General features: G+C 45.9%; 2 protein-coding genes across 2 annotated transcripts; both read right to left on the reverse strand.

Annotated features, from left to right (window-relative positions):
* Positions 1 to 214: 214 nt before the first annotated feature.
* Positions 215 to 9,839, reverse strand: LOC139073694 (uncharacterized). Its single transcript, XM_070559537.1, has 5 exons — positions 9,736 to 9,839; positions 9,278 to 9,628; positions 5,878 to 5,962; positions 3,905 to 4,069; positions 215 to 1,723 (listed from the first exon to the last, which is right to left on the reverse strand). The coding sequence occupies exons 1-5, from the start codon at positions 9,837 to 9,839 to the stop codon at positions 1,703 to 1,705; spliced, it is 726 nt and encodes a 241-aa protein (XP_070415638.1). The 3' UTR covers positions 215 to 1,702.
* A 590-nt stretch (positions 9,840 to 10,429) lies between these two features.
* LOC139073695 (vomeronasal type-1 receptor 4-like) lies at positions 10,430 to 11,530 on the reverse strand. The gene is given in 2 exon segments (XM_070559538.1): positions 10,430 to 10,721; positions 10,723 to 11,530. Coding segments are annotated over 2 exon segments (939 nt in total). The 5' UTR covers positions 11,370 to 11,530.
* Positions 11,531 to 11,743: the final 213 nt, after the last annotated feature.

Below are 11,743 nucleotides of genomic sequence, written 5' to 3' on the forward strand. Positions count from 1 at the left end.
GTCAATAGAAAACTCTGAAATTCATCTTTGTGGGTGAGTAAATGACTGAAGTTTGGGTAACTTAAAAGGCTCATCTATGGATGTGGCAAAGGTCTGTATCCTGAGTCTAGAATTTTTGACACTGAGGGTGAGTGTTGGTGGAAATTGTCTTTGCCTTGGGAATGGGGAATATTCTCTTAACCTTGTACATTTTTAATTAAAAACCATTGCAGCATTATGTTTGATTAATTTATTTCAATATTAACAAAACTCTCTGAAATATATCATGTATTACAGGTGTTTTGACATTTATCACTTCTGTTCCATTTTCTTTATTTTTCTGCATCGAATCTTATTTACCTAAGAGGACTGAGGTACACACAGTATAATCCAGGGCCCTGTAGCTTGCAAGAAATACAAACCCTCAGGCACAAGCCAGGCCTACCGGACCAGTATCTGGGTTCTTAATAATAATTGCGTGTGTTTCATATGTAGGTTGAAGTGTGATTAGCGCAAAAAGAGAATGGTTCTCTATTTGCACATCAGAATCACCTGGTTAGGTTTAAAATTATAATAAGTGGTTCCTAGCCCCAGAGATGTTAATTTACTGACTTTGGTTTGAGACGTGGCATGAGATAATAGAAAAAATATATATTGTTCTCTGCCCCGGATTCCTGACACAGAGCTCCTGAAACCCTTTTAGTTTCCTAAGTGATAGGAGCACTAGGAGCATCTTTTGTTCTACTGAGGAGACTCTGGGTGGGCTCCTGAATGGGGGCTGGTCACCAGAAAGACCAAGCCTGATTAGAAGCTTGGCATTTTCAACCCCACTCCCCATCCTCCAGAGAGGGAAGAGGGGCTGGAAATGGAGATAATAATTGATCACGGTTACATGAGGAATCCTCCATAAAATTCCTGTAGTAGTGGGTTCAGAGAGCTTCCAGGCTGGGGAACACATCCACACTGGGAGGGTGACACACCTCAACTCCACAGGGACAGCAACTCCTGCTCTCGGGACGCTCCCATTCCCCACACTGCGCATCTCCTCATCTGGCTGTTCAACTGTATCCTTTATCACATCCTTTAATAAACTGGTAAATGTGTTTCCCTCAGGTCTGTGAGCCGCTCCAGGAAATTAATCGAACCCAAGGAAAGGGTCGTTGGAACCTCTGATCTACTGCCAGTTAGTCAGAAGCACAGGTGACACTGAGCTTTGAACCGACATCTGCAGTTGTCTCAGGTGAAATAGAAGTAAAAGTAATAATTAAGACTATCTTTTCACAAAATTCTACAGTTTGTACAGATTTGGGGGAAATTGGTACTGAGCTGTAACCCTCAACACTCAATTAGTAAATCTTCCTGGATAATATATAAAACAATATTTATTCCCTGATTCAACAGTCGCACAAATACAGATATAAAACAAAGAACCCTATGAGCGTCATCAAAAACATGTAACTAATGATTAAATAAACAAAAAGCAAGTTCATTTCTAACACATGGAAATGTGCAAGATGAAAGCAACAGTAGCCTAAACAAAATAAATTAAGGTAGACTTCAACATCGTGCACGTCGTTCAATTTCATGAACTCCTTCAATAGGATGCATCAATATCATGTTTGTTGAAGAATGAACAGCAGCACACACAGGGGATGCACAATGTGGCGCCAACAATAGTTGCCAGCACAAAGGCGATGACCGTTAATAAACGTGATCAAAACTGTCACGGTGCCCTTGATAGATGCTTTTGTGACATTCCACAGAAACCAGAAAGACAACAGGAAATAGTTATTAGCCAGGCTCTTGTGATACTCTCGTGAGATAAACATGTCCTTGGACATGCTGACCACTCTACTCAGTGCTTCAAGGGGCACTTTTTTATGTAGCAGGATAATATTTCTTGTAACATATTACTCAAGGTGTTCAAGAATTTTCTGTTACCCAGTAAACCCACTCCATGGGAAAGTCCACTGGAAGGTGTCCTTCACCTAAAGATGGGTTATCGCAGTAGAAAAAGAGGAGGAGGGGCTGGCCCTGGGGCTGAGTGGTTGAGTTCGTGCGCTCTGCTTCAGCAGCCCAGGGTTTTGCCAGTTTGATCCTGGGCGCCAAAACGGCACTGATCATTAGGCTATGTTGAGGTGGCGTCCCACATGCCACAACTAGAAAGACCCACAACTAGAGTATACAACTATGTACTGGGGGGATTTGGGGAAGATAAAGCAGAAAAAGAAAAAGAGGAGGAAATTTCAGACTCTAGGAATGAGTATTTCAAAAGCAAAAGGCAAAAATCACCAAACGTAAGAGAATATGAAACCAACACGAGCCAAGGTTTTTCTATATTCCAACTAGGAAGAGAGCTGGAAGAGGGAGAAAAATACAAGACATGGAAGTCAAGTAGGGGGTGTGAGACTTTGTGTGATTATGGAGAAGAAGCCATGTGCTCTGCCCAGACTCCAGGCCGAGCACCTGAAAGACAGAGATGCTCCCCAGGTGGGACTGAGGATCAGAGACAATCTCTCCGGCCACTGTCTTTACAGTACTGCTGAGCAGCAATCTCAGAAGATCCACCCCACTTCTTTGTTACACACATTTCTGAAGTGAGGCACAAGCAGAACTGAAGAAATGGCTGAGCCACTTGACCAGGCACACAGGGCCTAAGACGGTCCCCGCAATTCCCGGGGCCCCGAGACGCAAAGGAAGAGGAGCCAATGTTCTCCTTCTCCTGAGTTCTCCCCAGTACACGAAACGGTGATGGAGCCTGGACCAGGACTTAAGGAGGCCTTAGCTCTGATCTATACAAACTGAGAAGTAAGTAGAGGGAATCAAGGGGGAAAGAGGATCCCTTAGAAGCAGCTCACCCATGCTGCCCAAAGTCAAGATGTCAACGAGGTCACAGGGGCCAGATATTAAGCATTGTCGGTGGTCATAAAGACATTGCTTTGTCTTTGCATGAGTCAGAGCACCACTGGAGGGTGAGAGGATGATAGCTGGGGGAAAGAAAAAATTTCCTTGGAGAGTTCACAAGAAAGAAACTTGTTTTTTCACATACCTCTCCCATTTGGGGAGAGTTTCCCAAACAATGTTTAATGGTGCAGCCTCCCCACGGTGCATGTGAGCTCTTGCCTCTCTAAGCATCTTTGACATATTCCGATCCATTTGGTTTTCTTACTATTTTCACCTGGCTCTGTACAGTCCAGGTCTCTTTCCCTTGCTCCAAAATGGAGATAATATTCAGGGCAGAAACAGAGATTCCTGCTTATAAGAAGAAAGGAACATGATGTGCTGTGGTTTTTCCAGAATACCATCCCAGTCCCTTATTCAGCTGAGAAGAGAGAACATTACAGAAGGGTCTAGAAAAATATTTCACAAATTTGTCCACTGACTGTCTCCCTCAGAATGCTTACGGAATACTGAAAATACAGATATCTAGCTCTTTCCCAAGAACTACTGAATCAAAAGCCTAAGGGTAAAACCAGGCAATCAGATATTTTTTTGGTGAGGAAGATTGGCCCTGAGCTAACATCTGTTGCCAATCTTCCTCTTTTTGCTTGAGGAAGATTGTTGCTAAGCTAACACCTGTGCCAATCTTCCTCCTATTTTGTCTGTGGGATGCTGCCACAGCATGGCTTGATGAGCGGTGTGTAGGTCCACACCTGAGAACCCCGGGCCACCAGAGCGGAGTGCGCTAACTTAACCACTATGCCACCAGGCCAGTCCCTCAGGCAATCAGATATTTTAAAAGTTTGCTATAAGGTTTTGCTCTTACTCAACTTCTGGAACCACCACTAATCTAGTGTGGAGTGGGCAGATCATCCAAAGAAAAGGGAAGGTGAAAGTCTAGATGCCACATTAGGAAGCTTTTCATTTCAGAGTCAACACAGCTTCAATCTCAGTTAAGCAAGGCAGAGGCTCCCAAGAGACTCACTAGGGCAGATCCTGACTTCTGGAGGCAGCTCTCCTCACCCAGGGAGAGCAGGTTCCTGAGGTTCTCCACCATCACGTCCCTGTACAAGGCCCTCTGAGCGGGGTCCAGGCTTTCCCACTCCTCCTGAGAGAACTCGATGGCCACATCTCTGAATGTCAACTGTCCCTGAAAGGAAAAACATATTTCACCAAGCGATCACAAGAGGAGCTCTTATCTTCACACAAAATGAGAGAAGTATCGACTGTCCGTCAGACTGAAGCAAGTGTTTCCACAGATGCACGTAACTGTGATAAGTATGAGCAGTTTACGTATCTCTAACTTTATTACACTTTTCCCTCAGAGGACATGAAATCCACTAAACCACTGTGATTTCATATTTTTGTGGATGATAAAACAAATATATAAATGAAAAAAACAACGCAGGATGGTCTATACATAAGTACTAGATACTACGTTCTACACACGAAGTGATATTCAATTTCTAGATGAGCCAGAGCATGAGTGATGTCTTGGGAAATGGAAACACAAATAAAGGATTGCCAATTTCCCTAGATTTTCAAAATACAGATGATTACAGTACCTGTTTTTGCTTATATTGGGGGAAACCTCGGGTTGTGTTGGTGGGATAGGGTACCTGTGCAGCTTTAGGGGAGGGCATCTGGTCAGAATCTACCAAAATATGAAATGTACCATCCTTGACCCAGTAATCAGACATCAAGTTGTGCAACCCAGAGAAATCCTCAGACACCTGCAGTGAAGTCAGCCTGCCCACAGGCAGCCACCGTGGCATTCTTTTTGTCAGCAAAAAAATTCTAAAGGTCCCATGTGCCCTCATTTAGAGAATGCTCCAATGAGGGTGTAAAGAGCAAGCTGTATCTGTTTTCACTAACATGAAAACAACTTTTAGACATATGCTGTGTAAATTTTTAAATCTGCAGACTAAAATATCACAATGAATCATTCACTGAAGAATTTTTTCTAAAATCTCATAATGGCATACAAATGCATTTTTACAAGATTTGTGCTGACTCTTGCCACAGAACTGATGACAAGGGTTCTGATGGAGTCATGAGGATGGCAGAGCACATGACAAGGAAGGGGAAGTTTTAATTCTTAGTCCCTGAGCTGCATTCTAGTTTGGAGTTTGATCACAAAACAAATATGTACAGCAAATGATGTTTAAAATAAAAGAGACGCAATGTCTAATGATAATGGTGGAACTGGAATTTGGCTCCAGCCTCTCTGATGACCAAGATAAAGCCATATCTATCACCCACCATCGTAGCTGAATTATCACTGTTTTACCTAAAACATCTACTGAATTAGAGTCCCTGCTGAAACACCAAAGTCTCCACGGGATGGATGTGCTGAGACTGATTTAAAAAAATGTCCTGCTACATGTTTAAGTGGATTCCATATTTAAAACCAATTATGGAGTAAAACATCTTTTGTCACTGATGTCTGTTTCTGAACTTTCTAAGCTATTCCAAATGACGAATGCTATGGAGCCAGAACTACACTGATTCACTTGTTTAGAATGTATTGTAAAGTCAGGCAGAACAGGTTCTCCTTATTACTCTTCTTTTCCAGAATCTTCCAGCTGTTCTTACAATTAATGCAGCACATAACTATGCAGTTTCTTCTATCCTGGTCTATAGAGAGCTGTCAGGGAATCCAGACACAGCCCTAAACAATCCCTGCTGCCCAACCTCACAGACACCCTGTCTCCAATCCAGGGATGTGAAGCCCTGCTCAGGACCATGCCCTGTGGCGCCTCCCCACAAGTTCCATGTCACTGGGTCGTGGTGAGATGGAATCTAAGTGGAGATGAGAGGGACTGAGGGAAGGCCCTGGGTGAGTGTGAGAAAACAGGTGTCAGGGAGGATACCTCAGAGTCAGAGAAGATTGGGAAGTCCAAAGAAGGGCATTTAAGAAGGAGAGAAAGAATAATCAACCAAGAGTAGGATTTTCACCTGAGAAAGTGCCATTCCTGATTCCTTTTCTTTCCTCTTCATCTGAGCTTCTTTCTCAGGCAAGCGGAGTCTTGAGACGTCAAAGCTGAGTGTTGAAAATACGCTGTTTAATGCTTAGAATCAACATAACCCTTCCTGTGCCACAATCACACGTGCAGGGAAGACCTTGCCACGTAGAATAGACGGTCCTCGCTGCCCACTGCCACAGGAGGGATTCAGCGATGGTAAACTCCTACAGAGACCAACAAGTGAGTTTTTCCACCACTTGCTTCAGAACTCACTCCCTTCCTAGTAAAGCCCTCACATACACTGCAGCAGTGGGGATCTGGGCTGGACTGACCCTCCCCTTCAAGTCACAGACCTGGCCCTGATCAAACCCCATAGAGAGCAGAGTCCCCCACCTCCCCCTGGATCGGGGCCAGCCTTCAGAAATGGAGGACTCACAGCCTTAGTTTTCAGTGCTGAATAAAGACTGGAATCAACTCAGACACTTCAAATATTGAGGGGGGGGGCCCTGCCAGACTATTTGAATGGAAATCTCTGGTAAGTGGCCACAAGGGATGTATTTGCAAAATGACTCAGCAATCTAACCTGAGGTCAGGATTGAGCACCACTCAGAGGCAAGCCCAGCACACCTCCCCTACTCTGGCTCTTCTCACCACCTGCGACCTTGTTGTCATCAGTATCCAGACAGTAGGAGGGAAAGCAGCAGAACAAAACATGCAGAGCAGGCAATATGGAGCAGCAGTGGGGGTGAGGGTGTGGCTGGCCTGTTAAAGGGGAGGAGGTGAGAGAGGGCGCCACTGAGAAGGTGATATGAGAACAAGGATCTGGGGGAGGGTGTTTGCCACCTGCATCTGAGTGGCCAGAAACTTCCAGGCAAAGACACAGCACATGCAAAGGCCTGAGGCAGTGGTGTCCTTGGCCACAACAAGGACAAAGGGTTCTGTGTGGCTGGAGCCAAATGAGCAAAGGGGAGACAACTAGGAGACGAGGTCAGAAAGGCACTAGGGAAAGCAGATTGCGAAAGATGTGGTCTTCTAACATTTTTCTCCCGTGCCCCCAAAGAATTCTGGAAGGAGTGTTTCCTCCCTCACTGTAAGTTAACATCTAATTTCCCCATTATTTTGATATTAATACACTTACAAATAATATAGTATAACGCATGTTTTAAAAACATACCAAGATATTCACCTAAGTCATAGGAAGCACAGGGTTGCCCTTACTTGAGATGTGGAGGACTGCAGGAGAACACATTTGGGGACGTCCAGGAGATCATCTTTGGACATCTTAAGGTGGACATGCCTGTTAGATGTCCCACCAGAGATGTCGAGGAGACAGCTGGACACAGGAGCCTGAAGTTCAGAGGAGAGGTCTGGGCTGGAGACGTGAAATTGAGAGACCTCAAGGTGTTGACAGCAATGAGATGAGTTGATATGGAAAGATGGTGGAGTAGCAAGAGAAGAGGTCCAAAGACTAAGCCTGGGCAAGTTGACCAACCAGAATCCTGGCGAGCTAATCCTCTGGAGTAGCTGCCTGAGGCTGAGCAGACACACTCTGGCAATAAAAGAGCCTAAATTCAGCAGGAGGAGAGCCCCCCTGGCTGTTCAGAAACGTTCCTGGTTTCTAAGATTTCCGACTTTGCAATGACATTTGGCTTAAATGTTCAAAGTCTCATATTATGACTTGATTGTGTCTTGAGATTGTGCAAACTGATAGAAGAATAGCAGAAGTGTGTATCTGAACTACACAGGGGATGCTGGCAAAGTTGAGGGAGGAAACAGACGAGAGGCTGTAACACACAAAACAACTTTTCTCCCTCAAGGTCACCTACCTGACTGCAATGATTACTCGCACCAATCACCAATGGCCAATGATTTCATCAATCCTGCCTATGTAGGGAAACCTCCATAAAAACGCAAAAGGACGGGGTTCAGAGGGCTTCTGGGTTACTGAGCACATGGAGACTCAGGGAGTGGCATGCTCAAACAGCATGGAAGCTCCATGCTCCTTCCCCATACCTTGCCCTATGTATCTCTTCCATCTGGCTGTTCCTGCGTTATATCGTTTCATAATAAACCGGTCATCTAGTAACTCAAGCATTTCTCTTAGTTCTGTGAGCCACTCTAGCAAATTAACCAAATCCTAGGAAGTGGGTTCTTTGGAACCTCCAATCTACAGCCCGTCAGTCAGAAACACAGGTGACAACCTGGACTTCCTACTGGAGTCTGGGGGGAGGGGAGTCTTGTGGGACTGAGCCCTAAACCTGTGGGATCTGACACCATCTCCAGGTAGATGCTGTCAGAATTGAGTTAAATTGTAGGACCCCCAGCTGAGTCTGGAGAATTGCTTGGTGGTACAGGAGCCCCGCCCACATTGGAAACCAGGTGCAGAAACTTTAGCCCCTTTCAACGTTCCAGCAGGTCCCTGCTTCTATGGCCCCAACTCTTACTCCCGTCACTCAGTCTGATGTTCCCACCTTTGCCGACTGACTTCTGCTGCTGGTGAAGATACCCCATTCTCTATTTCATTCCCCTTCATCTCCAGAGATCCCTCTTTTTCTCTATTTTCTTCTGTCCTTCTTTCACTGGTTCACTCTTTCACCCTACTGTTTCTCAAAGTCCACCTGTTCCATCTCCTATTCTGCCCTCATTTTGTCCTTCTTCACAGTCTTTTTAGTTCCACCTCAGTCTGTCCGTTTCTGTCCCCCACCCAGCCCGCCCTGGGAGTCCAAGCCCTCAAATTTGTCTCCTTTCATCTCGTCTGAAAGAGGGGAGGCAGGGGTTTTAAAAGTTTGTGAGGAATGTGGCTCCTTGTAGATTGGGGGGGGGGGGCGGGTAGGAGGGTCTGTCAGTGACCTTGCTGGTCGGAGCTTTCCCACCAGCCCCCGGTCAGCCTTGGGCCGGTTTGCAGGGAAGAGGAGATAAGGAACGCAGGTGGGTACCCTTGGCCCACTATCTCCGTGGCATATAGCGGACTCTGGAGCCAGGGAGCAAGCAGGCAAAGAGTGCTCTGGTTTTAACCGCACACATGCTGGGTTTAATGGAGGGGAAGTGATATCAGGGCCGGCACCTCAAGGACAGCCAGAGCCATCTCTGCACTCCAGGAAGCCAGGCTGGAGGCAGCGGGAAAGGCGCCCCCAAGACCGGAACCCACTTCGCGCCTGAGGACTTTACCCAACGCGGGGGGTGAAGGGGGTGGGGGGAGCGGGGGTGGAGGGCGACGGGCGGCACCGGAAGGGTTTTGATCAGGAAAACGACGCGGCGGGCGGCGTCTGCCCGGAACAAAAGCCAAAAGGAGGGGGTCGGGTGCCCGCCTCAGAGGCTTTTAACCTGAAACAGTCGCGGACACACGGCAAGCGACCAGAGCCACTACGCCTCGTGGTGCTGCCGGGACTTACCGGGCCAGGGACGAGGGGGACGAAGGGGTTTGTTTGAACGTACGCGGGGACTGGGGGAAGCAGCAAAGGGCACGTCTGAAGCGAAAACGAACTCGTTCACCGGATTGCGCGCCTCGCTCGGTTTCAGTTAAGCAGGGGCGTGCGCGTGCGCGTGCGCGTGCGCAGTGGGCGGGAGTGGGCGGGGCCATAGTGGGGCGGGATGGTTCCAGCAGCACGCACTGGGCAGGAAGCACGCAGGGCGGGAGTCGACTTGGGGGCGGGGCCCAGAGGGGCGGGGCCTGGTCCTGCGACCTGACTGTCTGGGTTTCCAGGTCTGTTAGTGTCCGGGCGCAGCAGTTTCTGGGGCTCGGCCTTTGGAGGTTTTGGAATCTCTTTAGTGTCCAGTGGGGCAGGGTTACGTAAAAGATTAGACACGTGCGGGCCACTAAATATCGGAAGCACTGTTTCCTCTTACCTACCCAAGATGGTATAAATCAAAGCTCTTTTTGCGAAAGGATGGAGACGCATGTCCTGCGCGAGTGAGGTGGCTCGAGGCAGCCTCGGGGGTCTGGGGGGGTGGCATGTGGGGTGGTGGGTGGATCCCGCAAGTCTGAGGCTCCAGAGAATTAGAACTTATTTAATTAAGCAACAGCTGGACTTGTCTCTGTAAGTGATGGAAACTAAAACGTGAAATGCAAAACTACCTGCTGTGAGGAATGTGCACTTTTACACAGACTCCCTTTACAACATAATTTCCATTTCTGTCCCCAATTCATCCTGGAGCAGGGCTCAACCCTGGGCTGAGTTCCAGGGACTATGGTGGTGGAAGGCTGAGACCTTGGTTTGAAAGAACCAGATTTTCTGTTTGTGTAGCTATAAATTCATTTTTCTTTCTCTGAATTTAGTTTGTTCTAGTCCACACTTCTGAAGATGAAGTATAAATTCGAGTACCTTTGAGAGATACTGCATGACATCTGGTATTAATTTCATAATTTTCTTTATTCTCAGTTATTTGGAAAAGTATTTTTAATTTGAACGTTAAATTATATAAATTACATCTTTTGATGTTTGTTTTTATTTTCTATTTCTGAATGTTTTGGGTCAAGTTCGAATAATGGGGATTGTAAAAAGTATACTACTCCCAAGATATTTCGAGTTGATCTAACATACGATTTATATATTTCTTACAAGTTTAAGGGCTTTTGTAGTCCTTATCCAAACAAAACAGAAGGTGGATACTCTGGAGTCATGACTCATGAGAATGTAGGGACTGACAGTTGGGAAACCCCCAGCAATTAGTGTAGAGGTGTTCAATAGCCACAAACCAGGCTTGTTGTGAACAGCCAAACAAATGTGAAGGATGGAGAACAGAGTGTACAAAGATGCAAAGGTACATACCAGGACAAGGATGCTTTGGGTCGCTGTGGACTCGGGAGAGAGTCTGGAGGAAGAACTGGTCCTGTGAATGTTTGACCCGCTGCCTGTGCCTGGACAGAATGAAAACCATGGAGCTGCTGGCCCAGAGCGTGAGCCCCAGACATAAAACATCACGGAATAATAACAGTAGTACATACAATAAGTGCTTGATTTTGTCCTGAACGATAGCACAACAGTAGCCGAAATCTTGTTTTCTTGTGGTATTTTTGTCGCTACATTTGTCAGCTACATGCACAGGAATTGTAATATTAAATATCAAGTTCAGGATCCAGCAGAGGGTGTTGTAGGTGCCCATGTGCTTGGAAGCTTTTGCTTTAAGTTCTGCCCACCTGGAGTTCCTGGGACTGATTATGATGGCCTGGAAGACACTCAAGAGGCAGGTGGTGCAAAGGGACACATCCTCGCCCACTTTATGAAGATAGAAAAGAAATTTGCATCCCAAATCATTGAGGAAATCTTTTAACCCCAAAGCTGCCATTGTTTGGGCGACTCCTTTAGACAAAATAACCAAGAGATTGGCTACAGTCAGGTGCTTGAGAATCAAATCTGTGGACCTAAATTTGCATCCTGTGTAGTAAAGGAAAAAATAGTGGTAAAGAAAAGAGAAATTCCCCAGAAATCCAACTATAGTCTGTAATGCAAAGAACATTCCTATTGCCAGATTGCTGGAGGCCATTCTGTCATTTCCCAGTGATTGACATCCTTCTTCTGAGCCAGAGATTCCTGCATGGGAAAATGAGGCATAAGCTACAACTGAAATCCAATATCTCCACTTCCTTTAGTTCTCACTTAGGAATATTAACTTAAAGTTTTTTTTTAATTATTATTTACATGTTTCTAAGAGTTGGATGTATAACCTTTAAAGCACTCTTGCACACTATGTTTCACCGCTATAGAGGCTGGATGTGTAGTACAGCCGACGTTCTTCATAACTTCATGAGATAGTCAGTACTTTATTTTCATTGAAAAGATAAGGTGCAGTGAAGCAGACAAAGGTTAATTATTTGTCCAAATTCAAACCTTTTTTATGGATAAGGTGGATTTTGAACC

Source organism: Equus przewalskii, chromosome 9 (genome assembly GCF_037783145.1).
Source record: "Equus przewalskii isolate Varuska chromosome 9, EquPr2, whole genome shotgun sequence".
Classification (NCBI taxonomy): domain Eukaryota; kingdom Metazoa; phylum Chordata; class Mammalia; order Perissodactyla; family Equidae; genus Equus; species Equus przewalskii.

What these genes read in the sequence shown, in the direction of transcription:
- LOC139073694 (XM_070559537.1), bottom strand. Translation starts at nt 9,839, where the DNA reads ATGCCACCCCCCCAGACCCCCGAGGCTGCCTCGAGCCACCTCACTCGC. An exon ending in TCCCCCTCGTCCCTGGCCCG is followed by an intron (nt 5,963 to 9,277) that starts GTAAGTCCCGGC and finishes TTCAACACTCAG; the next exon opens with CTTTGACGTCTCAAGACTCC. An exon ending in CAGGAATGGCACTTTCTCAG is followed by an intron (nt 4,070 to 5,877) that starts GTGAAAATCCTA and finishes TTTTCCTTTCAG; the next exon opens with GGACAGTTGACATTCAGAGA.